At 41.3% G+C, this 26,539-nt stretch overlaps 1 protein-coding gene and 1 long non-coding RNA gene across 6 annotated transcripts in view; one reads left to right on the top strand and one right to left on the bottom strand.

Moving 5' to 3' along the window:
- LOC105006325 (transient receptor potential cation channel subfamily M member 4) overlaps positions 1-26,539 on the top strand; it is a 112,749-nt gene that overhangs the window by 11,393 nt on the left and 74,817 nt on the right. For 4 of the 5 annotated variants that reach the window (XM_020044419.3, XM_020044420.3, XM_010864791.4 and 1 more), the window contains exons 3-10: positions 1,880-2,057; positions 2,416-2,596; positions 5,956-6,125; positions 6,230-6,407; positions 19,320-19,384; positions 23,157-23,396; positions 23,718-23,820; positions 23,958-24,076. In XM_020044419.3, coding sequence (XP_019899978.2) covers positions 1,880-2,057; positions 2,416-2,596; positions 5,956-6,125; positions 6,230-6,407; positions 19,320-19,384; positions 23,157-23,396; positions 23,718-23,820; positions 23,958-24,076 — 1,234 coding nt within the window. The remainder of the gene's footprint in view (positions 1-1,879; positions 2,058-2,415; positions 2,597-5,955; positions 6,126-6,229; positions 6,408-19,319; positions 19,385-23,156; positions 23,397-23,717; positions 23,821-23,957; positions 24,077-26,539) is intronic. The other variant, XM_020044418.3, reaches the window with a different exon arrangement.
- Positions 415-1,521, bottom strand: LOC109615334. The gene is made up of 3 exons (XR_002196323.3): positions 1,194-1,521; positions 692-751; positions 415-569 (listed from the first exon to the last, which is right to left on the bottom strand). It is a non-coding gene; the product is annotated as an uncharacterized LOC109615334 (long non-coding RNA).

Here is a 26,539-nt window from a genome sequence, read left to right as displayed (position 1 = left end):
CTTTTTCAAAATAAAAGCTGTCATTGAAATATATAAGGCCATATAGTTAAAAATCAGGTCTGTACATTTTATGTATAATGTCCGTTCCAATGTTGTTTTGTCTGTTCTTTTTTACAGACTAGATAGTTAACTATATTGCCTTATACATTTCAATGAAGGCTTTTATTGTGATAAAGGAAATCTGAGCGTTGCCAGCATAACATCCTGCTGCTAACATACTGCTAATGAAGCCTTGTTTGGCCATCACTAGCTTATACCGCTTGGTTTGCCAGATTCTGCTGCACACAGTATGGCTAGCACAAATACAAAGGGAATCAGGTGACACCAAATTCAATTTAGTCATATCTTTGCTACAATCAGGGCCGTTTGAAGGAATTTGGGGGCCCCAAGCAAAATAGACATGGAGGCCCCCCCACACGCACCCAAAGCCTACAGGAACCACAGCATAGCCATACAGTTTAAGTTCACCCACATTTATTTATAAAAAAGGTTTACAGTGCAAAAACTGCTGTTGCATATACTGTGAAGTGATGCATCTGTTGATGTTGAGGATGACGTTGATGGTGTAGCTGGGAAAATAATTGAAAAAAAATCTGAAATTACCTGTTAAGTACATTTTACCATTTCACTGTTAGCATATTGAAAGAGGTCACTATAAACAGCTCAGCTCAGTGAGAGAAATTCACTCTACCTTCATCAGTGGATGTATCCTTAGGAAGAGCCTGAGGGCTGAGAAATTTAAGCAAAGCACCTTGAGGGAGAAAGAAAAGATGGTAACACTTTATAATAACAATCATTAATAGATGGTAAATGTATAGTTAATTAATCTTTAATTGTCATTTAGCTGTTAGCAAACAGCCATTTTTGGTAAATAGATTATCACGGTGGAATAATAGTTCATTTCATTAGCACTTTCATCAAAACCTATTACAAAACTACAGCAACGTCATGGAATTAAACAGCGATTTTGGAACAGATCTGCGTCTTCCTTATCCCGTTAAAAAACATATTACAGTATTTAACCATATTCCGTTTGTTCAAAAAAAAGTTAGACTAACTGTTCGTTACAAGCAGCATTTGCCGTCAGGCAGGTAGCTAACATAAACACATTTTTACTAGCCTACCTGCTGCAAAATTACATCATTTGCACAAGACAAGTAGAGCTATTTTATCCAGTGTAAATTATTACTTACCACTATCTTGTTTTTTCTTATCCTCCTCTTCCTTTCTCTTCTTTCGTTTCTGGCTTCCAGAAGTATAAATCCGCTTCATGATGACTGCCGAGGTTTTGTATTTTGCCGGCAGCAGAGATCACGTGGTTGGCTGGCTGCTGTCAGCGACTAGTAGTGAGAGGGGCCCCCTTGAGGGGGATCCCGATAATAAAGGTGTCATTGCACTTTACTGCATTGCATTGACTATCAAAGGGGCACAGTTTGTCGTTGCATTTATTCTCAACCAGTCGTTGTCTTGGGGCCCCAGGCCAGCTCGAGGCCCCAAGCAATTGCTTGGTTTGCTTGCCTTGTCGCGACGGGCCTTGAATCCTGTGTTGACCGGACAGCTGGGAGATTTGAAAGTAAAAATCCACTCATGACACATGCCCTATGGACGGCAAGTCTATAAGACCTATTTGAAAGTTAATGCAAGCAACCCAGTATTTTGTACAATGTAATGACTTTCAGGCAAATTCTGATTTTTTTTTTCCTGAGGGGATTTTCATTGGCCCAAATTTATATTTTGCCCACTGCAAGTGGGACAAACAAATCTTGAACAGATATAGCTTCTGAACAAAAATTACTGTGTGTGTATTATTTTGAATGTATTATCCGTTGAATTTTATCACTAGCATTGATGAGTGTGTGTGAATCTATTCCCCTGTCAGCAATGGGTCATTATGTCAGTGCGGGAGTGGGCGGGACACACACAGCTCCATTGCTACGGGAGACTGTTTTGGTGCAGCCATTGTCACCCAGTGGAACAGTTCTCAGCACTCCTCAGAGTACCCAACCGATGCCTTCGGAGAGATGGAGTTTACAGGCGCCGGCAGGAAACACAGCAATGTGAGTAACACACACTCCAACATACAAGTGCACACTAGCAAACATAGGTACACCCACGAACATATGTGGGAGATGAGTGATTAAAGGCCCATTGCAGAAAAAATAGTTTCCAGTAGTTAAAAAAATTACATTACCAACATAAAACTTTCAGCCTGTTCAGTTACATTTGTGGTGTCCAATGTATAATTGCTTAATACAGGAAGTTTTGATAAATCAACAATGACAGTCTTACATACAATAGAAGCAATTAAACCATAAATTGACACTAAATCACACACACCAGCATATTGCTTACATACCTTTATTGTGTAGACGTACTAATTGTCTCTTACTTCCTGTATTCTCTACTACTGTTCAGTTTGTACGCCTGTCGTGTGACACCCTGCCCCCTGTTGTGTACCAACTGATGACATCCCACTGGGGGGTGCGCTCCCCCAACCTAGTGGTTTCTGTGGTGGGGGGAGGGGGGAACGAAAAGGTCAAGACCTGGGTCAGAGAGGTGCTGAGACAGGGACTGGTCAGGGCAGCACAGAGCACAGGTGAGACACTCTCGCTCAAACATACAAAGTTTGTCAATATACACTGAACAAAATTATAATAGCAACACTTCTGTTTTTGCCCCTATTTATTATGAGCTGAACTCAAAGATCTAAGGCTTTCTCTATGTACACAAAAGGCCAATTTCTCTCAAATATTGTTCACAAATCTGTCTATACCTGTGTCAGTGAGCACTTCTCCTTTGCGGAGATAATCCATCCACCTCACAGGTGTGGCATATCAAGATGCTGATTAGATAGCATGCTTATTGCACAGGTGTGCCTTAGGTTGGCCACAATAAAAGGCCACTCTAAAATGTTCAGTTCCATCATACAGCACAATGCCACAGATGTCGCAAGTTTTGAGGGTGCGTACAATTGGTATGCTGACTGAAGGAATGTCCACCAGAGCTGTTGTCCGTGAATTTAATGCTCATTTCTCTACCATAAGCCGTCTCCAAAGGCGTTTCATAGAATTTGGCAGTACAACCAACCGGCCTCACAACCACCAGCCCAGGACCTCCACATCCAGCATCTTCACCTCCAAGATCGTCTGAGACCAGCCACCCGGACAGCTGCTGCAACAATCGGTTTGCATAACCAAAGAATTTCTGCACAAACTGTCAGAAACCGTCTCAGGGAAGCTCATCTGCATGCTCGTCGTCCTCATCAGGGTCTCGACCTGACTGCAGTTCGTCATTGTAACCGACTTGAGTGGGCAAATGCTCACATTCGATGGCGTCTGGCACTTTGGAGAGGTGTTCTTTTAACGGATGAATCACGGTTTTCACTGTACAGAGCAGATGGCAGACAGCGTGTATGGCGTTGTGTGGGTGAGTGGTTTGCTGATGTCAACATTGTGAATCGAGTGGCCCATAGTGTGGTTATGGTATGGGCAGGTGTGTGTTATGGACAACGAACACAGGTGCATTTTATTGATGGCATTTTGAATGCACAGAGATACCGTGACGAGGTCTTGAGGCCCATTGTTGTGCCATTCATCCACGAACATCACCTCATGTTGCAACATGATAATGCACGGCCCCGTGTTGCAAGGATCTGTACACAATTCCTGGAAGCTGAAAACATCCCAGTTCTTGCATGGCCAGCATACAGCGGGGAAAACAAGTATTTGATACACTGCCGATTTTGCAGGTTTTCCTACTTACAAAGCATGTAGAAGTCTATAATTCTTATCATAGGTACACTTCAACTGTGAGAGACGGAATCTAAAACAAAAATCCAGAAAATCACATTGTAGGATTGTTTTATAATTAATTTGCATTTTATTGCATGACATAAGTATTTAATCACCTACCAACCAGTAAGAATTCCAGCTCTCACAGACCTGTTAGTTTTTCTTTAAGAAGCCCTCCTGTTCTCCACTCATTACCTGAATTAACTGCACCGGTTTGAACTCGTTACCTGTATAAAAGACACCTGTCCACACAATCAAACAGACTCCAACCTCTCCACAATGGCCAAGGCCAGAGAGCTGGTCTTGGCCATTGTAGACCTGCACAAGGCTGGGATGGGCTACAGGACAATAGGCAAGCAGCTTGGTGAGAAGGCAACAACTGTTGGCGCAATTATTAGAAAATGTTCAAGATGACGGTCAATCTCCCTCGGCCTGGGGCTCCATGCAAGATCTCACCTCGTGGGGCATCAATGATCATGAGGAAGGTAAGGGATCAGCCCAGAACTACACGGCAGGACCTGGTCAATGACCTGAAGAGAGCTGGGACCACAGTCTCAAAGAAAACCATTAGTAACACACTACGCCGTCATGGATTAAAATCCTGCAGTGCACACAAGGTACCCCTGCTCATGCCAGCGCATGTCCGGGCCCATCTGAAGTTTGCCAGTGACCATCTGGATGATCCAGAAGAGGAATGGGTGAAGGTCATGTGGTCTGATGAGACCAAAATACAGCTTTTTGGTCTAAACTCCACTCGCCGTGTTTGGAGGAAGAAGAAAATTAGTACAACCCCAATAACACCATCCCAACCGTGAAGCATGGAGGTGGAAACATCATTCTTTGGGGATGCTTTTTTTTCCCCTGCAAAGGGGACAGGACGACTGCACCGTATTGAGGGGAGGATGGATGGGGCCATGTATCGCGAGATCTTGGCCAACAACCTCCTTCACTCAGTAAGAGCGTTGAAGATGGGTCGTGGCTGGGTCTTCCAGCATGACAACAACCCGAAACACACAGCCAGGGCAACTAAGGAGTGACTCCGTAAGAAGCATGTCAAGGTCCTGGAGTGGCCTGAAACCAATAGAAAATCTTTGGAGGGAGCTGAAAGTCCGTATTGCCCAGCAACAGCCCCGAAACCTGAAGGATTTGGAGAAGGTCTGTATGGAGGACTGGGCCACAATCCCTGCTGTAGTGTGTGCAAACCTGATCAAGAACTTCAGGAAACGTATGATCTCTGTAATTGCATACAAAGGTTTCTGTACCAAATATTAAGTTCTGCTTTTCTGATATATCAAATACTTATGTCATGCAATAATATGCAAATTCATTACTTAAAAATCATACAATGTGATTTTCTGGATTTTTGTAAGAGGGAAAACCTGCTAAATCGGCAGTGTATCAAATACTTGTTCTCCCCACTGTACTCACCGGACATGTCACCCATTGAGCATGTTTGGTATGCTCTGGATTGGCATATACGACAGCGTGTTCCAGGTCCTGCCAATATCCAGCAACTTCGCACAGCCATTGAAGAGGAGTGGACCAACATTCCACAGGCCACAATCAATAACCTGATCAACTCTATGCAAAGGAGATGTGTTGCACTGCATGAGGCAAATGGTGGTCACACCAGATACTGACTGATTTTCGGACCCCCCAATACAGTGAAACTGCACATTTTAGAGTGGCCTTTTATTTTTTGCCAGCCTAAGGCACACCTGTGCAATAATCATGCTGTCTAATCAGCATCTTGATTAGACAGCATGATTGCCATACCTGTGAGGTGGATGGATTATCTCGGCAAAGGAGAAGTGCTCACTGACACAGATTTAGACAGATTTGTGAACAATATTTGAGAGAAATAGGCCTTTTGTGTACATAGAGCAAGTCTTAGATCTTTGAGCTCAGCTCATGATAAATGGGGGCAAGCAAAAAATGTGTTCAGTTTATTTATTCAAAATATAATGAATTCAGACATTGTTTGTGTGTTTGGAGGTGTTGGAGTGATTCATTTAAATACTCTCTGGTGAACACCGTATTGATAAATGGCTTTAAAATACTTTCTTAGATGTCCTCATGTATTTGCCCAGTACCATACATTTTAGGCAGCAAAGAAAGTATCTATTTGAAAATGTTTCACCATGCCTTCCCTTGTCTGTCCCAGGAGCGTGGATCCTGACGGGGGGGCTGAGAGAGGGGATTGGTCGGTGTGTGGGCGAGGCTGTGAGGGATCATTCTGCAGCGGCCTCCTCCCTGTCCCAGAAGAAAGTTATTGCTGTGGGTGTGGCTCCCTGGGGGCTGGTGTCTGACAGACAGAAGCTTGTCAATGAACAGGTACATGTATGCACAAACACTGACATACACATCTAATTGCAGAAACATGAATAGAGACTCATACACCATCTAATTCTCTGTAACAACTTCTCGCCCCCTTTCAGGGTAGTTTCCCAGCTCGGTATTATGTCCAGAACACATCCTGGGACTCATGCTGCCTAGATATTAACTACCAAGCCTTCTTGCTGGTGGATGATGGGAGTGTGGGCCGGCGTGGAGTGGAAACAGCCTTCAGGGCCAAGATGGAGGAATACATCTCCCACCAGCGGACCGGTCTTTGTGGTAAGAAACAGTACACACATATGGAAGGTTGAATATGCACATATCAGGACTTTGGTTGACAAATGTACCGGACACATACAGTGGATATAAAAAGTCTACACACCCCTGTTAAAATGCCAGGTTTTTGTGATGTAAAAGAATGAGACAAAGATAAATAATTTCAGAACTTTTTCCAATTTTAATATGACCTAAAATGTGAACAATTAAATTGAAAAACAAACTGAAATCTTTGAGGGGGAACATTTTTAAATAAAAACCTTACAATAACCTGGTTGCATAAGTTTGCAGACCCTTTTATAACTGGGGATCTGGCTGTGTTCAGAATTCACATTCAAACTCATTTTAAACAGATGTCATTACACACCTGCCATCATTTTAAGTGACTCTGATTAATCACAAATAAAGGTCAGCTGTTTCTCAGTTGCATCGCAGAGCAAAAGCCATGGTCTGCAGAGAGATTCTAAAGCATCAGAGGGATCTCATTGTTGAAAGATATCAGTCAGGAGAAGGATCCAAAATAATTTCCACAGCATTAGATATACCATGGAACACAATGAAGATAGTCATCATCAAGTGGAGAAAATATGGCACAACAGAGACATTACCAAGAACTGGACGTCCCTCCAAAATTGATGAAAAGGAAACTGGTCAGGCAGGCTTCCAAGAGGCCTACAGCAACATTAAAGGAACTGCAGGAACAATCTCCCGTATTCTTCATATGTATGGGCTATGGGGTAGGGTGGCAAGACCGAAGCCTTTTCTTACAAAGAAAAACATCCAAGGCCGGCTAAAGTTTGCAAAAACAAACATCAAGTCTCCCAAAATCATGTGGAAAAATGTGTTATGGTCTGATGAAACCAAGGTGGATAAAAACAACACTGCACATCACCCAAAGAACACCATACCCACTGTGAAGCATGGTGGTGGCAGCATCATGCTTTGGGGCTGTTTGTCTTCAGCTGGAACCGGGGCCTTAGTAAGGGTGGAGGGAATTATGAACAGTTCCAAATACCAGGCAATTTTGGCACAAAACCTTCAGGCGTCCTTTAGAAAGCTGAAGATGATCAGCACAGCAACGACCCAAAGCACACATCTAAATCCACAAAAGCATGGCTTCACCAGCACAAGATTATCGTTTTGGAATGGCCCAGCCAGAGCCCAGACCTGAATCCAATTGAACATCTGTGGGGTGATCTGAAGAGGGCTGTGCACAGGAGATGTCCTCGGAGTTGGACAGATTTGGAGCGCTTTTGCAAAGAAGAGTGAGCAAATAATGCCACGTCAAGATGTGCCATGCTAATAGACTCCTACCCAAAGAGACTGAGTGCTGTATTAAAATCAAAAGGTGCTTCAACAAAGTATTAGTTTAAGGCTGTGCACACTTAGGTACACTTACTGGCCCTCATTTATCATTCTTGCGTAGAAACGGGCGTTTATGTTGGCGTAAGATTTTGCTTACACTCCTCTCACCGCCTGATTTATGAAGCTGTGCGTACCTTTAAAATCCAGGTGTACGCAATACCTTCCCTTGATAAATGCTGCGGCTGAAAATGATCGTCATTAGAATAACACGCCCCTATATATTCAAGTCTCCGCATCCCCCACGCCCTCATTTTACGCCATGGACACACGGAAGACGGCAAAAAAGAGAAACTTCTCTGACGTGGAGATTGAGACGATCACCAGGGAGGTAGAAAGCAGTTTAAAAAAGCGGAATAAAAGATTATGATGTGATGTGGAGTGCCATTCATTCACATTAATAATTGCATTACAATTTGTAATATTCGTCTTATTATTTTATTATATTTATTATAAATGAAGTTTATTGTTATTTAGAAGAAGAATGCCGTTCCATCCATCCATCCATCATCTTCCGCTTATCCGGGGCCGGGTCGCGGGGGCAGCAGTCTAAGCAGGGATGCCCAGACTTCCCTCTCCCCAGACACTTCCTCTAGCTCTTCCGGGGGGACACCGAGGCGTTCCCAGGCTAGCCGGGAGACATAGTCCCTCCAGCGTGTCCTAGGTCTTCCCCGGGGTCTCCTCCCGGTGGGACGGGCCTGGAACACCTTCCCAGGAAGGCGTTCCGGAGGCATCCGAAACAGATGCCCAAGCCACCTCAGCTGACCCCTCTCGATGTGGAGGAGCAGCGGCTCTACTCTGAGCTCCTCCCGGGTGACCGAGCTTCTCACCCTATCTCTAAGGGATCGCCCGGTCACCCTGCGGAGAAAGCTCATTTCGGCCTCCTGTATCCGGGATCTTGTCCTTTCGGTCATGACCCAAAGCTCATGACCATAGGTGAGAGTAGGAACGTAGATTGACTGGTAAATCGAGAGCTTTGCCTTGCGGCTCAGCCCTTTCTTCACCATGACAGACCGATACATCGACTGCATTACTGCAGAAGCTGCACCGATCCGTCTCTCAATGTCGTTATTATTATTATTTCTATTATTATTATTATTATTTAAAAGAAGAAGAATGTCATTTTTATTATTTTTCAGTCTGAATTATATTTTGGTCATTAAAAGCCTTTTATTACTGAACCCAGTCCGTGCGCAACTGCCGGGCCTAACACTGAAACGTCATGTAAAGCGCACAGGCTCGCATCTGAAGGAATACATATAAATCAAATGCTTTGGTAAAGTCACACAAATTAAACATTGAAGTCCATGTTGCACAAAAATAAACACTGAAGTTTGTAATTATTATGTTGTTGTTTTTTTTTACAGTGGGTCATAATATATCATATCTTTTAGTTTGTCAGTGTGTTAGGATTTTTTTTTCTGCGCATTTCCGCACTAACTCAAAACGTGCGTACACCACATCCTGAGCTGGCGTAGGATTTGAGAGTGCCGTACGCCAACGTCCATATTGATAAATCTCAAAGTCACCGTGGTTTTGGGTGTACGCCAGGTATACGCTGGACATTTGGTGTACGCACTTTTGATAAATGAGGGCCACTGTGAGTTTTTTTATTTTTCCCCCTCAAAGATTTCAGTTTGTTTTTCAATTAAATTGTTCATGTTATAGGTCACATTAAAGGTGGAAAAAGTTCTGACATGATATATGTTTGTCTCATTCTTTTACATCACAAGAATAACAGGGGTGTGTAGACTTTTTATATCCACTGTATAGCCTATGGCAATATGAACTAATAGCAATATTATTAGTTGTAAGTAATTATTTTCAAAGCTTATCCAAGATGTTCTTTTGATAAAATAAAGAACACAATGTTCTTATGACATAATAGATTTTAATGGAAAGCTAAACATTTCCTGGGGTTTCACTGCTAAATCATAAATATTTTTGTAGATGAAAATACACCAATAGCCTACACAGACAAAACACATATAGTTGTGTAGGCTAATGTAGTTAATCTAGGACTGTGGAGGCCCAGTTGGTTTTCGGGGCTCTAGCCATGGATGTTTTTTGGTTAGCCCCGAATATTATGCATGTGGACATTAACACAATTGGCATGGTGCACAATTTGTTTCAATTGCACTGTGTAGTTTGGCATATATGAGTTAGTTTTTATTCTGTTTTGGAGACAGAATCCCTTCTCCTCAAACACATGAATCAGGATAATTAAGGCAGTTGTTGACAGTTTTGCCCTCCTAGGTGAAATAGCACAGGCTGGAGGTGTGATAGTCCAACAAGGTGCATGCCAAATGGGATGTTGTATCGCTGTGGTAGACATGCTGGTTGAATGTTACTTGAATTCTAAATAAACCACTTACAGTGGTGCCAGCAAAGCCCCCCCACACCATCAGACCTCCTCCTCCATGCTACATAATGGGAACAACGCATGTGGAGATCTTACTTTTCGCAACTCTGTATTTCATAAAGGCATTGCGGTTGGAACCAAAAATCTAAATCCCAGACTCATCAGACCAAAGGACAGATTTCCAGTCCGTCCATTTCTCGTATTTCTAAGCCCAAGCAAATCTCTTCTTACTGTTGTCCATCAGTAGTTATTTCTTTGCAGCAATCTTGACCATGAAGGCCAGATTCATGCAGTCTCCGAAGAGTTGATGTTTTGATGTGTCTGTTACTTGATCTCGGTGAAGCGTTTATTTGGGCTGCAATCTGAGGTGCAATTAATTGAAGATGTTTGAGGCTGGTAACTAAAAAGAACTAATCCTCTGCAGCACAAGTAACTCTTGGTCTTTGTTTCCTATGGCAGTCATCATGAGAGCCAGTCTCAACATAGTGTTTTGATGGTTTTTGCAACTGCACTTAGAAACTTGACATTTTGTGGGTTGGTGGACCTTCTGTCTTAAAGAAATGACAGACTGTGCTTATTTGAACTGTTCTTGCCCTAATATGGACTACCACAGTACACACATAATGATGGTCATCTGTATACCAACCCTACCTTAATACAACTGATGGGCATTAAGAATGAAAGAAACTAATTTACAAGGTAACCCTAACCTGTTCATTGAAATGAATGAAATGAATGGCTCATGAAACTGAATGCAACAAGTGTGCAAAGCTGTCATCAATGCAAAGAATGGCTACTATGAACATAAATATGAAAATGTATTCTGAACTATTTGACACCCTGGTGATTACATGCAGTAACGAATACTCAGGTACACAGGATAGTAATCCATGCGCGCAACGCAACAGTTTATTGTAAATGAGGTCAACCAAAAAAAACTGGAAATCCGGACGAATAAACACCAAGAAAAAATCGGAAGGCTAGTACGGTAGTCCAGAGGCCAGGCAGGAGGTTCAGAACACCAAGTATCCAGTCGACAGGCAAAGGTACAGAGAAGCAGGCAGGCAAAACTGAGAACCCAAGACAGGCAGGGTGGTCAGAACGGCTAACAGGGCAAAGGTACAGATAAGGATTAGGCAACACCAATAGAACCAAAACAGGCAGAGAGTCAATACACTGCGGAAACTGAGTAACTTTAACAGGCTTGGTAATACACTCACGATATAATACCTCACAAAGAGTGACTGGCTGGGGAGAGCTATATAGGGACTGGGGATAGGAAACAGAATTCGGTGATTGGGATCTCGAGGTAGTGTGACATTTGGGAGCTGGTTGGGAGAGTGTGTGTGAATATTGCGCAGAGCTGAGGGAACATGTGCAAGCCGCTGGTGGGTGTGATTGTCCCGGAATGGGATGCGAACTGTGGCCGGACGTTACACACGCTGAACTCAGGCTTGGTCACAGTGGATATCAATGCTGTCCCAAAAATTGTGAAGTGGCACCATATCAAACAATAATGAAAACTTGTTTTATTAAGCCCTTTTACCATCAGCAGCTGTCACAAAGTGCTTTTACAAAATACCCAGCCGGAAACCCAAAGGATCAAGCAACAACAGTGTTGATGCAAAGTGGCTAGGAAAAACTCCTTAAAAGGGGCCAAAACCTAGGGAGAGACCTAGAGAGGAATCAGGCTCGGAGGGATGGCCAGTCCTCTTCTTGCTGAGCCGGGTGAACATTTTAAGAGTACAAATTGTAGTAATTAATAAATGCATATGTGGGCTGTGTCCAGAGTCTATAACACATAATCCAGGTCATAAGCATGACCAGATGAACAAGGACAGGGGGCGGGGGGGGAGTCAGCGGAGTGGCAGCTGGAATTGTCGGGTATCATCTTGATCTGCAACACAACCAGGAGAACTTTGGACAGGGGCAGCTACAAGTCTTTCAAACCTGGTACTCCTGAGGTCTGGTCCAAGACCTCATGTCCTTCTAAGTTTAAACGGAGCAGGAGGACACCAACCAACTGTAAGCACCCTGAAAGAGTGCTGAGTATCACTCCTCAGTAGAGAAACAACAGTATGTCAATGACTCCACTCCCGAATGGCACTGGAGAGAGGAGAGGACATTGCGGTGGACATCAGTGGTGGATAGTATCCAAGCCTTTGCATTCAGCCTCACACCCCTGAGCCAGATTACACTTAATCACAGACCTTGCTGACGAGATTAGTCTTTAGAAGACACTTGAAGGTTTACACTGAGAAATGTTATTCTTAATTTGTTGCACTATTTGCTTGCGAACTCTTTCACAGAGTTGTAAACCCCTCCCCATCCTCCCTTTCGAACAGACCCATCCTATCTGGAATCATCTTTTAATACCCAATCGTGTTAAAATTGACATAATTAGGTTTAGCATTAGGTTAATTAGGTTTTTAGCATTACACAACTTTTCCAGTTTTTTGTTGCCTCTGTACCAACTTTTGTGAAATGTGTTGCTGGCATCAAATTCCAAATGGGCATTTATTTTTCAAGAAACAGAATGTTTAAGTTTCAACATTTGATATGTTGTCTTTGTACTATTTTCTTTTGAATATAGTATTTAAATGATTTGCACATCATTGCATTCTGTATTTATTTACATTTAACTTTTTTGGAAATGGAGTTGTAAGACCAAGTCCATGCAATGGTTAACAATAAATCCTGCTCTAGCCTTAATAGGCAGCCAGTGTATAGAGGCTAATACTGGAGTATGTATCCATACTTTTTAGTTCTAGTTAAGATTCTAGCAGCCAAGTTCAGCACTAATTGAAGTTTATTTATTAATTCATCATTTTCGCAATGTTCTGAATATGAATAAAAGCTGCTCTTTAAATATTTTTTATGGAGGGATCAGGATCGAAGCTAACACTTTTTTGGAATACAACCATACAACCGTTGAGGTTCAACGTGAGATCTGCCAACAAAATTATTTGTTTCATGAGTCCTAAATCAAGCATTTATGAGTTCATAAGCAAAAAGTGATCTGTCATCTACTTCCTAATTTCTGAAACGCATGCTTCCAAAGTAGCACCTTTTGGGGCTTAATGTTTTATTGAAATATACTATGTGTCATCAGCATTACAGTAACAATTGACATTGTGTTACAGATGACATCACCCAGAGGCAGCATGTATCATGAAAACAAAAATGGTCCCAAAACCAAGCCTCAAGGAATGCTAGAATATACGGGTCTGAAACCAGATTGGAGTGTTTCATAAATATTTTTAATCAGGAAGGCATTGAGTTGCTGGGAAAATGATTTTTGAGAGGAACGGGAGGTTCGATATTGGCCTGTAATTTTTTTATATATTCGAAGCTTCAGAAAAAGCTTTATTTCTGCCAATTTTAGTGAGTTTGGTACACAACCGTAGGATAGGGAGCAATACACTCACCTAAAGGATTATTAGGAACACCATACTAATACTGTGTTTGACCCCCTTTCGCCTTCAGAACTGCCTTAATTCTACGTGGCATTGATTCAACAAGGTGCTGAAAGCATTCTTTAGAAATGTTGGCCCATATTGATAGGATAGCATCTTGCAGTTGATGGAGATTTGTGGGATGCACATCCAGGGCACAAAGCTCCCGTTCCACCACAACCCAAAGATGCTCTATTGGGTTGAGATCTGGTGACTGTGGGGGCCATTTCAGTACAGTGAACTCATTGTCATGTTCAAAAAACCAATTTGAAATGATTCGAGCTTTGTGACATGGTGCATTATCCTGCTGGAAGTATCCATCAGAGGATGGATACATGGTGGTCATAAAGGGATGGACATGGTCAGAAACAATGCTCAGGTAGGCCGTGGTATTTAAACGATGCCCAATTGGCACTAAGGGGCCTAAAGTGTGCCAAGAAAACATCCCCCACACCATTACTCCACCACCACCAGCCTGCACAGTGGTAACAAGGCATGATGGATCCATGTTCTCATTCTGTTTACGCCAAATTCTGACTCTACCATCTGAGTGTCTCAACAGAAATCGAGACTCATCAGACCAGGCGACATTCTTCCAGTCAACTGTCCAATTTTGGTGAGCTTGTGCAAATTGTAGGCTCTTTTTCGTATTTGTAGTGGAGATGAGTGGTACCCGGTGGGGTCTTCTGCTTTTGTAGCCCATCCGCCTCAAGGTTGTGCGTGTTGTGGCTTCACAAATGCTGTGCCGCATACCTCGGTTGTAACGAGTGGTTATTTCAGTCAAAGTTGCTCTTCTATCAGCTTGAATCAGTCGGCCCATTCTCCTCTGACCTCTAGCATCAAGGCATTTTCGCCCACAGGACTGCCGCATACTGGATGTTTTTCCCTTTTCACACCATTTTTGTAAACCCTTGAAATGGTTGTGCGTGAAAATCCCAGTAACTGAGCAGATTGTGAATTACTCAGACCGGCCCGTCTGGCACCAACAACCATGCCACGCTCAAAATTGCTTAAATCAACTTTCTTTCCCATTCTGACATTCAGTTTGGAGTTCAGGAGATTGTTTTGACCAGGACCACACCCCTAAATGCATTGAAGCAACTGCCATGTGATTGGTTGATTAGATAATTGCATTAATGAGAAATTGAACAGGTGTTCCTAATAATCCTTTAGGTGAGTGTATATTTTGTTAAACATCGGCGGACCAAGAACAGGAAGTAGCTCCAACAAACAAAGTCGTTTTGTTGGAATTGGGTCCAGTTGACAATTGGTCAGTTTAGAACTGATTAGTGAACTGATAGTGAACATGTCGAGTGATACAGGATAAAAAATTCAAGTGTCTTCATTAAAACAGGTCAGGGAAGTTCTGTGTATTCTCAGGACAACTGAGTTTTTGAGGACTATACCTATTTAAGGAGGAGTCTGTTATTTGTTTTCTAATTGTGATGATCTATTTAAAGAAGTTAATTTCGATAGGCTGATCGAGCAGATGTGAGTGCTTTTCGGTATTGCACTGTACTGTCTTTCCAGGCTAGTGTAAATACTTTGGCGGAGCAACACTTTTGCTCCAACATTCTGGAGGCTTGCTTGAGTGCTATAGTATTGTCTCTGTACCATGGAGCAAGCTTCTTGTTGCATATTTCTTTTGTTTTTAATGGTGCAACCATATCTAAGGTATTTAGTAGTGTTGAGGTTAGATCCTTGATTAGATAGTTTGCAGATTTATTGACTCTGTAAATAACAGAAGCCCTTAGTAACTATATAATATTATTTTGGTTATAATTTAGATTGACGCTCCAAATTTCCGTGGGTTATACTGTACACGTTGCTTCAGTTGTACTAAGGAGCATAAAAAGTTGCTGTTGTGCTCTCTTTACAACATTTACACCATAAAATATATAACTATGGTTATGCTGTGTGATATTTGATCTAATAATACATTTATTACTAGGTAATAAGAATTTGGTAGCCTACTGTATATTGCTCGAATAAAACACACATGTTCCACTGCCACATTAAGTGTCAAAGGATACGAAATTAATGGAGCTGCAGTACTATCTTCCTGCAACAAATATCCTGACACAAGCTAGCTTCAATCTGACATCTTTACTAGCTTCATTTTAGTAATTTATTAGTCATTTATTTATCCAGAATGACTTACAGTAGTGACTGCATACAGTTGTGCTCATAAGTTTGCATACCCTGGCAGAAATTGTGAAAGTTTGGCATTGATTTTTAAAATATGACTGATCATGCTAGAAAACTGTCTTCTATTTGATACTGAGCCATGGGGAGCAGAAAACAACTGTCAAAAGACCTGCGTAACAAGGCAATGGAACTTTATAAAGATGGAAAAGGAAGTCAAAGATATCCAAAGCCTTTGGAATGACAGTCATTGCTGTTTAATCACTTATTACGAAGTGGAATATTCTGGGATCTCTTGATACCAAGCCAAGGTCAGGTATACCAAGAAAGATTTCAGCCAAAACTGCCAGAAGTATTCTTCGGGATACAAAGAAAAACCCACAGGTAACCTTAGGAGAAATACAGGCTGCTCTGGAAAAATACGGTGTGGTTGTTTCTAGGAGCACAATACAATGATGTTTGAACCAAAATGAGCTGCATGGTTGAGTTTCCAGAAAGAAGCCTTTACCGCGCCAGTGCCACAAAAAAGCCTGGTTACAATATGCTCGACAACACCTTGACATGCCTCACAGCTTTTGGCACACTGTAATTTGAAGTGATGAGACCAAAATAGAGCTTTATGGTCACAACCATGTGCGCTATGTTTGGAGAGGGGTCAACAAGGCCTATAGTGAACAGAATACCATCCCCACTGTAAAGCATGGTTGTGGCTCACTGATGTTTTGGGGGTGTGTGAGCTCTCAAAGCACAGGTAATCTTGTGAAAATGTATGGCAAGATAACTGCAGCATGTTATCAGAAAATACTGGCAGACAATTTGCATTCTTCTGCATGAAATGGAACGCTCTTGGACTTTCCAGCATGACAATGACCAAGTTGACACTCCAGTGGTTACAGCAGAAAAAGGTGAAGGTTCTGGAGTGGCCATCACAGTGTCCTGACCTTAATATCATCGAGCCACTCTGGGGAGATATCAAATGTGCGGTTCATGCATGACGACCAAAGACGTTGCATGACCTAGAGGCATTTTACCAAGACGAATGGGCTGCTATACCACCTGCAAGAATTTGGGGCCTCATAGACAACTATTACAAAAGACTGCATGCTGTCATTGATGCTAAAGGGGGCAATACACAGGAATGAGAACTAAGGGCAGGGGAGGGCAAGTAAGTTTGGCATCGGGCCATTTTTTTTAGCCCACTAGATGGTGGGCCAGAACATAGTCAAAGGATAATTTAAGAAATGAATTGATGAAAATGCAACTAGAATTGCCTTTTACAGACTATTACAGTGTGTTTTGTAACTGCTTAGTCAGTTGTGGTTACCTTTTGATTAAGTCCTGTAGGACAGTCAGAAACAAAAAGCCACAGTTGTGTGACGGTGTCTGGGTTTTGTGCTGGATTAATTAATACAGTATTACTGACACATAGGCCTAACCCGGCTAGTGTCTTCATTCACCAACTTGCAACACAGACCACCTTTCTAAGACACAGATATGTGGGAAATGCCTAATGGATAAAAATAACTCAAGAAATAAACACAGACTTGAATATGCCCATTAATGGCCTGTTTGAGTCATGCTTTTAACGACCTTTGTTTTATTTCCTCTTTCCATATTGTGATTAATAAATGTGTATCATTTTAATTTGCTTCTTTGTTACACATTGGAGCCTGACTTATTGTAAAAGTTTCAAGAGGAAAGTTGACAGCGAAAATAGGGCATTCAAAGATGAATGGAAAGACAACTATGCCTTCATCCTACCTAGTTTCATGAATGCCAAGCCAGTGTCTTATTTCCACTGAAGTTGCCGCTGTTTGCTGAGTATTTTAGTGGTGTGTCAAGCAAGCCACAATTGAATGCACTTCAGAACTTTCAGAACAATTGTAAAAACAATTCAACTCCAAATAAAGTATTGTTGCAAAAATCTTTCTTGCACTTTCATTTTGTAGGCAAAATCACTAAAGAGGAAGTGTTGATGTGTGTTAATGTTGCTGTCAAATAGAGATCTATTTCAGCGCTGTCAAAATAATCCCACAGGTCGTCTTTTGTTGAACACTGACTACGGGTATGCAGACTTTTGAACAGGGGTCAGTTCATTTTTATCTTTGTTGCCATGTTTTGTTTTACCATTGTGCCATTCTGTTATGACCTACAGTTGAATGGGAATCCCATAAGAAATAAAAGACGTGTTTTGCCTCCTCACTCATGTTTTCTTGACAAATTATACATATATTACCAATTCTCACCAAGGGTAGGCAAACTTTTTAGCACAACTGTACATTTATGACTGTAAGAATTGAACCCAAAACGTATGGCGTTGCAAGTGCCATGCTCTACCAACTAAGCTACACGGATGTAAGCTTGGCACTGGCAGTCAAACAAACATTGAAAAACCATGAAGGATGTGATTAAAGCAAGAAACATGAACTCTCAAGTCTCAATTAAGCAATTAAGGATTTTCAATCACAAATTATTCCTGTAGGGCTTTTAAAAATGTATTTATTAAGGTTCCCCCTGCGTGGTGGTTACTGTCACTGTGCGAGTTCTTGAATAAAATAAGGGATTCTGAGTCAAGCTATGAAGCTAGTCAACATATATACTTTGAAAACATCATTGGATCATTTTAAAAATACAAAAATTAATTACAGGCTTGCACTGTGCATGCATGTAGAGACCTTCATTCATGCGGCCGCCAGTCTGGGGAATAGATTTTTACATCCAGCCCATGGGCACAACGGCCAAAAGAATACACCACAGATGGTGTCATCAAAGCCATAGATGCTGGTGCCGCCATGAGATTAGATTCCTGATTGCAGCCATTTCAGTAGTTGGGAAATCTGTTTTGACAGAAGCCAAAAAGCTTCTGTCAAACTTTCTTTGATGTGGGTGATCACAAGCGTCTCTCAGCATGTATTGATTACAGTAATGTGTTGAACCCAAAATGCTGAACCCAAACAGGTTGTATGATTGTTATTAATATTATTCAAAATTAATTTAGGATTATCTTTACTCATGGTAGCGTCTATGTAAATGAGGTTCTCAGTATTCTCAGGTGGCACAATGTTCTAAGGTTCGTAGGACCAGACTCACCACCACATTCTAGGTTCGAGGCTTTACTGTGCCACTAGCTGACAACTGTCTGGGAAGACCCGCAGGCAATGGGAGTTGACCTAAGCATTATAAGCAGCGATTTCCTGGTCTCAGTTCCACTACCTCAGACCGGCACATGCAAAAGCTAGCTGTAACTTCCTGGTTAGATGAGCAGTTAAAGAAAGAAGAATGGCTTTGCACAGATGGCTCAGGGAAAAACTTTGTCTTTTAACAATTAATTGATGACAGTTGCAAATATAAATACAAGGTGATCACTTCTCTTTCAAGAGACCAACATATTTCAAAAAGCATTGGCATTGTGAATCTTTCCAATTATTATAAAATATTTCATTTTAGGAAACCCACAGTGCTTGTGGGAGAAATACTAATATTATTTTTAGTAATAAATCAGACATTCACAATGACATCTGTTCAATGACTCATAACTATAAACTTCTCCCTTGCTCCCCACACTGTCCCCTCTTGCCTGTTCTCTTCCAGGTAGTGGCAGTATAGATATCCCTGTGCTCTGTATGCTCATCGCTGGGGAAGGTAACATGCTGGAGGTAATCTGTTTCAAATTAATTATCATAACATTTCACTTACTTGGCCATGACCAGAACTTTCCTTTCCTCCCATTTCCCTCCCTATATTTTCTGAGAGTGGATCTGTTTTTTTTGGAAACCGATTTAACTTGGCTAAAGATAGAGATGTACTGTTGCCCATCAAAGTTGTGATAATTCTCAATTCTTGATCATGAAGTGATTAGCATTTTTATTTATTTATGAAAAAACCTTCGAAATAAATAGTTTATTCTTTTCAGTTTATGAAAATGGATGGTATAGTTTATATAATGTAATTGAATATTTTTTGTTTATTCACGAATCTATTGATTTCGAATTCAACCCAACACTCCCACTAGAGCTATTCTAAATATATTTTTGGCTTTGTCAATCAGTTATAAAGCAAAGTCCTTTTCATGACAGTAGTTGTAACAAAGTACTTTTACAGATACCCAGTCTGAAAACAGCCAGCAATGACACGAAATTATGCACAGTGGCTAGGAAAAACTCACTAGTGTGCTCAGGCCTTATGAAGAAATAATAATAATAATAATAATACATGGGATTTATATAGCGCTTTTCAATGACCCAAAGACGCTTATCTGGCGAGGAGGCAGACTCTGTAGGGTGGCCAGTCTTCTGGCTGTGCTGGGTGAAGATTATAGAAGTACAGACCTTTTTGGGCAGGCAAGTAAATGTTGTGAGAACAGAAGTCCTTAATAAAATAACTAAAACTTAACAGAACTTAATAAACAGAACATGAAAACAGAACAATGTACAGAGGATTGAAATTCAAATAATGACTGACAAGACACATGAGGGAAGAAGGAACTTAAATAGGGGAAGTGATCAGGAACACATATAAGGACAATAACAACAATGAACTTGTGTCTGTGCTCCAAATGATGGAGAGAGGGTGTTGGGTCAGGATGTAAGAATTACATTATTGTGACTGACGCTGCCATATGGCTGCTTGACTTCTCAGCACAAGATCCTTTCTGTATAATTTTTCACATATACCAGGTATGTTGACTAATAGCACAGATACCGTTTACAAATGGAATTGATACATTAGAAGTTTTGTGCTGTCTTGCCATCAGTTTTGGTCATTGGTTTATGTTATACAGTGGATTTTTTTTTAAACAGTTATTTCTTTAACTAACAATGTATGTCTTTGTAAGAATATTGGCAAATCTTGCAAAGCTGTTCTGATAATTTATTCCACTGCTCACTTAACCAAGATGGTGTCACTATTTTCAATGCAGTAAAGATGGGTCATTGTAGCCTGGTATTCAAATCCTGGTCCTGGTATACTTGCAATGCCTGAGGATCAATCATAGCCGATGCAATATGGCTTAACACCAAGCTTATAGGTGGGGTGCAATGGGGTTAATTCAGTTTGTTGGACTGGGATTCTCCTTAATGCGTGTGAACCAGGGATTTTTTATTGGTTGAGCAAGCAGTGTGATAAATAATCAGAACAGATTGGCAAGATGTGTTTGGGATGAAACATTTTTCAATCTTCATCTATCTGGCACTTTTTGTGCCATTGTTACAATGAGGCAAAGTCATATTTATAGATTGGACACAATGATATTGGGAGTGGAAATTGTAGTTAAACAATTATGAAATACTTTAACAGAAGTAAATCTGGTGTTCTTGCTAGCATATTTATATTGAGATCATTTGAAGTTTCAATATAAACACATAAAAAGGTGGTTTTCATATCTCCAGCTTGAACAAGGTGAAGAAATACTGTTGTCAGGTATGCTAGAGTGTCCTGGCCAAGATAGGCAGCAGCTAGTCATTATTTCTAAATTACAAACTGGCAAAATAAAATGTACATATGTAATCTAACAAACATAGAAATTAGTCATAAATCTAAATCATAAAAGGCAAATTAAAAACATTAAATAGAATCAGACTCCAAGTTCAGTGATTTATAAACGTCAAGCAGGACATGTTCTTCATCAGTGATTTATAAACACTAAACTGGACAAGTCCTTTGTCAGTGATTTATTAACACCAGCTGGACAAGTCCAGTACAAGTCCTGTCATGCTAATTTAATAAGTTCTGAATCTTAGCTAACATGAGCATTTGTATCTTCCCATCACAATCTAATTATCTACTAGATTGTGAACACACACCCTGCTAAGAACTATATATACAGTGGGGAGAACAAGTATTTGATGCAAAATCGGTAGTGTTGGTTTTCCCACTTACAAAGCATGTAGAATTTTTATCATAGGTACACTGCATTTTATTGCATGACATAAGAAAAGCAGAACTTAATATTTGGTACAGAAACCTTTGATTGCAATTACAGAGATTCCTGTAGTTCTTGACCAGGTTTGCACACACTGCAGCAGGGATTTTGGCCCACTCCTCCATACAGACCTTCTCCAGATCCTTCAGGTTTTGGGGCTGTCACTGGGCAATACGAACTTTCAGCTCCCTCCAAAGATTTTCTATTGGGTTCAGGTCTGGAGACTAGCTAGGCCACACCAGATCCTTGAGATGCTTCTTACGGAGCCACTTCTTAGTTGCCCTGGCTGTGTTTCGGGTCGTTGTCATGCTGGAAGACAAAGCCACGACCCATCATCAATGCTGTTACTGAGGGAAGGAGGTTGTTGGACAAGATCTCGCAATACATGGCCCCATCCATCCTCCCCTCAATACGGTGCAGTCGTCCTGTCCCCTTTGCAGTAATCAATCCCCAAAGAATGATGTTTTCACCTCCATGCTTCACGGTTGGGATGGTGTTATTGGGGTTGTACTCATCCTTCTTCCTCCAAACATGGCGAGTGGAATTTAGACAAAAAAGCTGTATTTTGGTCTCATCAGACCACATGACCTTCTCCCATTCCTCCTCTGGATCGTCCAGATGGTCATTGGCAAACTTCAGACGGGCCTGGACATGCGCTGGCTTGAGCAGGGGGACCTTGCGTGCGCTGCAGGATTTTAATCCTTAACGGCGTAGTGTGTTACTAATGGTTTTCTTTGAGACTGTGGTCCCAGCTCTCTTCAGGTCATTGACCAGGTCCTACCGTGTAGTTCTGGGCTGATCCCTCACCTTCCTCATGATTATTGATGTCCCACGAGGTGAGATCTTGTATGGAGCCCCAGACCGAGGGAGATTGACCGTCACCTTGAACTTCTTCCATTTTCTAATAATTGTGCCAACAGTTGTTGCCTTCTCACCAAGCTGCTTGCCTATTGTCCTGTAGCCCAACCCAGCCTTGTGCAGGTCTACAATTTTATCCCTGATATCCTTACACAGCTCTCTGGTCTTGGCCATTGTGGAGAGGTTGGAGTCGGTTGGATTGAGTTTGTGGACAGGTAACGAGGTCTTTTATACAGGTAACGGGTTCAAACAGGTGCAGTTAATACAGGTAATAAGTGGAGAACAGGAGGGCTTCTTAAAGAAATAACAAACATGTCTGTGAGAGCCAGAATTCTTACTGGTTGGTAGGTGATCAAATACTTATGTCATGGAATAAAATGCAAACTAATTATTTAAAAATAATACAATGGGATTTTCTGGATTTTTGTTTTAGATTCCCTCTCACAGTTGAAGTGTACCTATGATAAAAATTACAGACCTCTACATGCTTTGTAAGTAGGAAAACCTGCAAAATCTGCAGTGTATCAAATACTTGTTCTCCTCACTGTAACAGTAACACATTTGCTGACTGTTTTTCCACAGGCACAATTATTTTATTCATCTCTTTTCTTTTTCATTCTTTGTCATTTATTCTATCTTTTTGCCATTAGCGGATGGATCTCTCTCTCAGTAAGAATATTCCCTGGCTGGTTTTGAATGGCTCTGGTCGAGCAGCGGATTTAATCTGTGAGCTGCTGGATGCCCTGTCAGCCCTCCCCACATGCACCACCTCTCCTTCCCCAGAGAATGAAGGGAACCAGAGTCCCAGTGCAGAGCTGCGGGACAGGGCCCGTGAGAGGGTCAAGAGATACTTCCCTGCAAAGGCCGAACTGGAGAAGCTTGTGGATAGAGTGAGAGTGGGCGTACTGTGGTGTTTATGAAATTGTATATGTCACATACATAATTTAGAGAAAGGTGCAGCAAAATGTGTTCCTACAGTATTGCAGTTCAGTAATCGAAAGCCATAATATCCAAATGAAAACTAATAGAGGAGGTAGTATGTAGTTGTGTGTTTGGCACATGTGGGTGTTTGACAAAGCAGATTTGATTAAGTGTGTGAGTGATTGAGTAAATGAGAACTTAATACTGCTTCTTCATCCATATCTCACTTTCTGTCTCTTCATTTTCTTTATTTCTGTATGTCTCCTTCCCCTCTTTCTTCCTTTCTCCAGGCTCTGAGTATCTATCAGAACAGAGATCTGATAACGGTGTTCAACGGGGAACAGGAGAGTCCTGATGATTTTGACACAGTTCTACTGAGGGCTCTGGTCAGAGGTAGGTGTTCCTTAGTTAATGTGTACCTTCCTAGGTGTCTGTTTTATATGTGTGTGTGCGTGCGTGTGTGCGTGCGTGCGTGCACGTGATATCTGCTGACATGTGTTGTGCAGATGTTCTGTATATTTTCCTTACAGCTAATAAACGTGTGTCCAGCAATGCAAGTGAATATACAGAGGAGCTGAAGCTAGCAGTGGCCTGGAACAGGGTGGACATCGCTAAGAGTGAACTCTTCAATGGAGACATCCAATGGAAGGTGAGATGTTTCTCACTTTTGTCATCATACCATTTTTGTTGCTAGCATCAAATTCAAAGTAGGCATATATTTTTCAAGAAACAATAATATTTCTCAGTTTCAACATTTGATATGTTGTCTTTGTAATATCTAATATAGGATTTAAATTATTTGCGCATCATAGCATTGTGTTTTTCTTTACGTTTTGGAAACAGGGTTGTGTGCTTGGGGTCATTGTCTTGCTAAATGTCCATCCACGCCATGTCTCAATCTCCTGACAGAGGCAACCAAGTTTTGTGCTGAAATATCCTGGAATTATGCCATCAATCCTCACAAGAACATGGACCACTAATAACAAAACAGCCCCAAAACATAATTGATTCACCACCATATTTTACTTTGGGTATGAGGGGTTTTTCCTTCTTTGCAGCCCTTTTGTGGCTAAACATACTGATAGTTTGCATGGCCAAAAAGTTAAAATTGTGTTTCTTCTGACCACAATACACGATTCATATTGTAGTTCTAATAACTCTTTGCAACATTCAGGCACTGCACTTTGTGGCTTGGTCTCAGTAAGGCCTTCTTTCATGCCACCCTTCCAAAGAACTTGTTGATATGGAGGTTGTGTCTAACAGTTGATTTTGAGACTTGATAACCCCAAGATTACACTAGAGTGTGTTGTTCTGAAAGTGATGCTTGGATTCTTCTCTGCCTCCCTCACCATCTTCCTCCCTGTGTGTGGGTCTATATGCACATGCGTCTTCTGTTTGGCAAATTTGCACCTTTTTGCCCTGACTGTGCTTAGTGGTATTTTCAACTGTTTATTGATTATGCATTTTATATCCTTTACCTTATATGTGTAGGTTAACAAAACTATGTCACCTTTCAGCTGACAGCCAATGGTTAATCCCAAAGGTTGATGGATGTCAAAGGGATTTTAGGAGTGTAAATGTACTTTTATACCCCAAGGTAGCAGGAACAGGGGAAAGCCATTAATAGAGTTCCTGGAGTTTGAGACAACTATAAAGCAAAGAATTTCATAACAGATGCAAGAATGGTTCATGTTCTCTTTAGGATTGATGGCATAATGAATTCAAGGATATTTGAGGGAAAAATATACAGTTGTGCTCAAAAGTTTGCATACCCTTGGAGAATTGGTAATATATGTACTCTTTGTAAAGAAACATGAGTGAGCAGGCAAAACACGTCTTTTATTTCTTATGGGATTCAGATTCAGCTGTAGGTCATAACAGAATGGCACAATCATAGCACAAAACATGGCAACAAAGAAAGAAGTCTGTATACCCTTAGTTCTTAAGACTGTGTATTGCCCCCTTTAACATCAATGACAGCGTGCAGTCTTTTGTAATAGTTGTTTATGAGGCCCCGAATTCTTGCAGGTAGTATAGCTGCCCATTCGTCTTGGCAAAATGCCACCAGGTCATGTGCATGAACCGCACGTTTGAGATCTCCCCTGAGTGGCTTGATGATATTAAGGTCAGGAAACTGTGATGTCCACTCCAGAACCTTAACTTTTTTCTGCTGTAACCACTGGAAGGTCAACTTGGTCTTGCGCTCAGGGTCATTGTTGTGCTGGAAAGTCCAAGAGTTTATTTTCTGATAACATGCTGCATTCATCTAGCCATCAGATTTCATAAGATTCCCCATGCCTTTAGAGCTCACACACCCCCAATCCATCAGTGAGCCACCACCATGCTTCACAGTGGGGATGGTATTCTGTTCACTATAAGCCTTGTTGACCCCTCTCCAACACATTGCCACAATCATACCTTAGATTTAGTCCTGTCACGAGAAATAGATATTGTAGATCTTATAATTTACCCCCAAAATCCTGGATTATCGGATCACTGTCTTATTACATTTACCGTTAAAACAAGAAATCCACTTGCCCCCCAAACAATGAGTTTCAAAAGCCGTACTATGCAAAAGCCGCACTCGGACTACAAATAAATTCCTTGATATTCTTACAAGTTCGCTCATTAACGAGTAAATAAATCTGTAAACGATCAAATCGATGATCTAAACTCAATACTGCGAAATACATTAGACACAGTTGCACCACTAAAAACAAAAGAAATGCGCAACAAGAAACTTGACAATACACAGACAATACTAGAGCACTTAAGCAAGCCTCCAGAAAATTGGAGTGACTAGCCTGGATAGACAGTACACTACAATACCGAAAATTACTCACGTCTGCTCGATCAGCTTATTTCTCCAACCTGATTGAGGCGAACAAAAACAATCCAAAATTTCTCTTTGAAACAGTTGCAAAGTTAACAAAAAAGCAAAGCTTAGCTAGTGAAGTGGGTCTTCACTTTAGTTGTAATGAATACATGAACTACTTTGATGAAAAAATTGTCACCATTAGAAAACAAATAACTGACTCCTTAAATAGTTATGGTCCTCAAAATCTCAGTTGTCCAAAACATTTCCTGAACCTCCCTGACCAGGTGTCAATGG

The sequence above is a fragment of the Esox lucius genome, chromosome 11, assembly GCF_011004845.1.
Source record: "Esox lucius isolate fEsoLuc1 chromosome 11, fEsoLuc1.pri, whole genome shotgun sequence".
NCBI classification, from domain to species: domain Eukaryota; kingdom Metazoa; phylum Chordata; class Actinopteri; order Esociformes; family Esocidae; genus Esox; species Esox lucius.
This window is presented reverse-complemented; position numbering and strand designations above follow the sequence as displayed.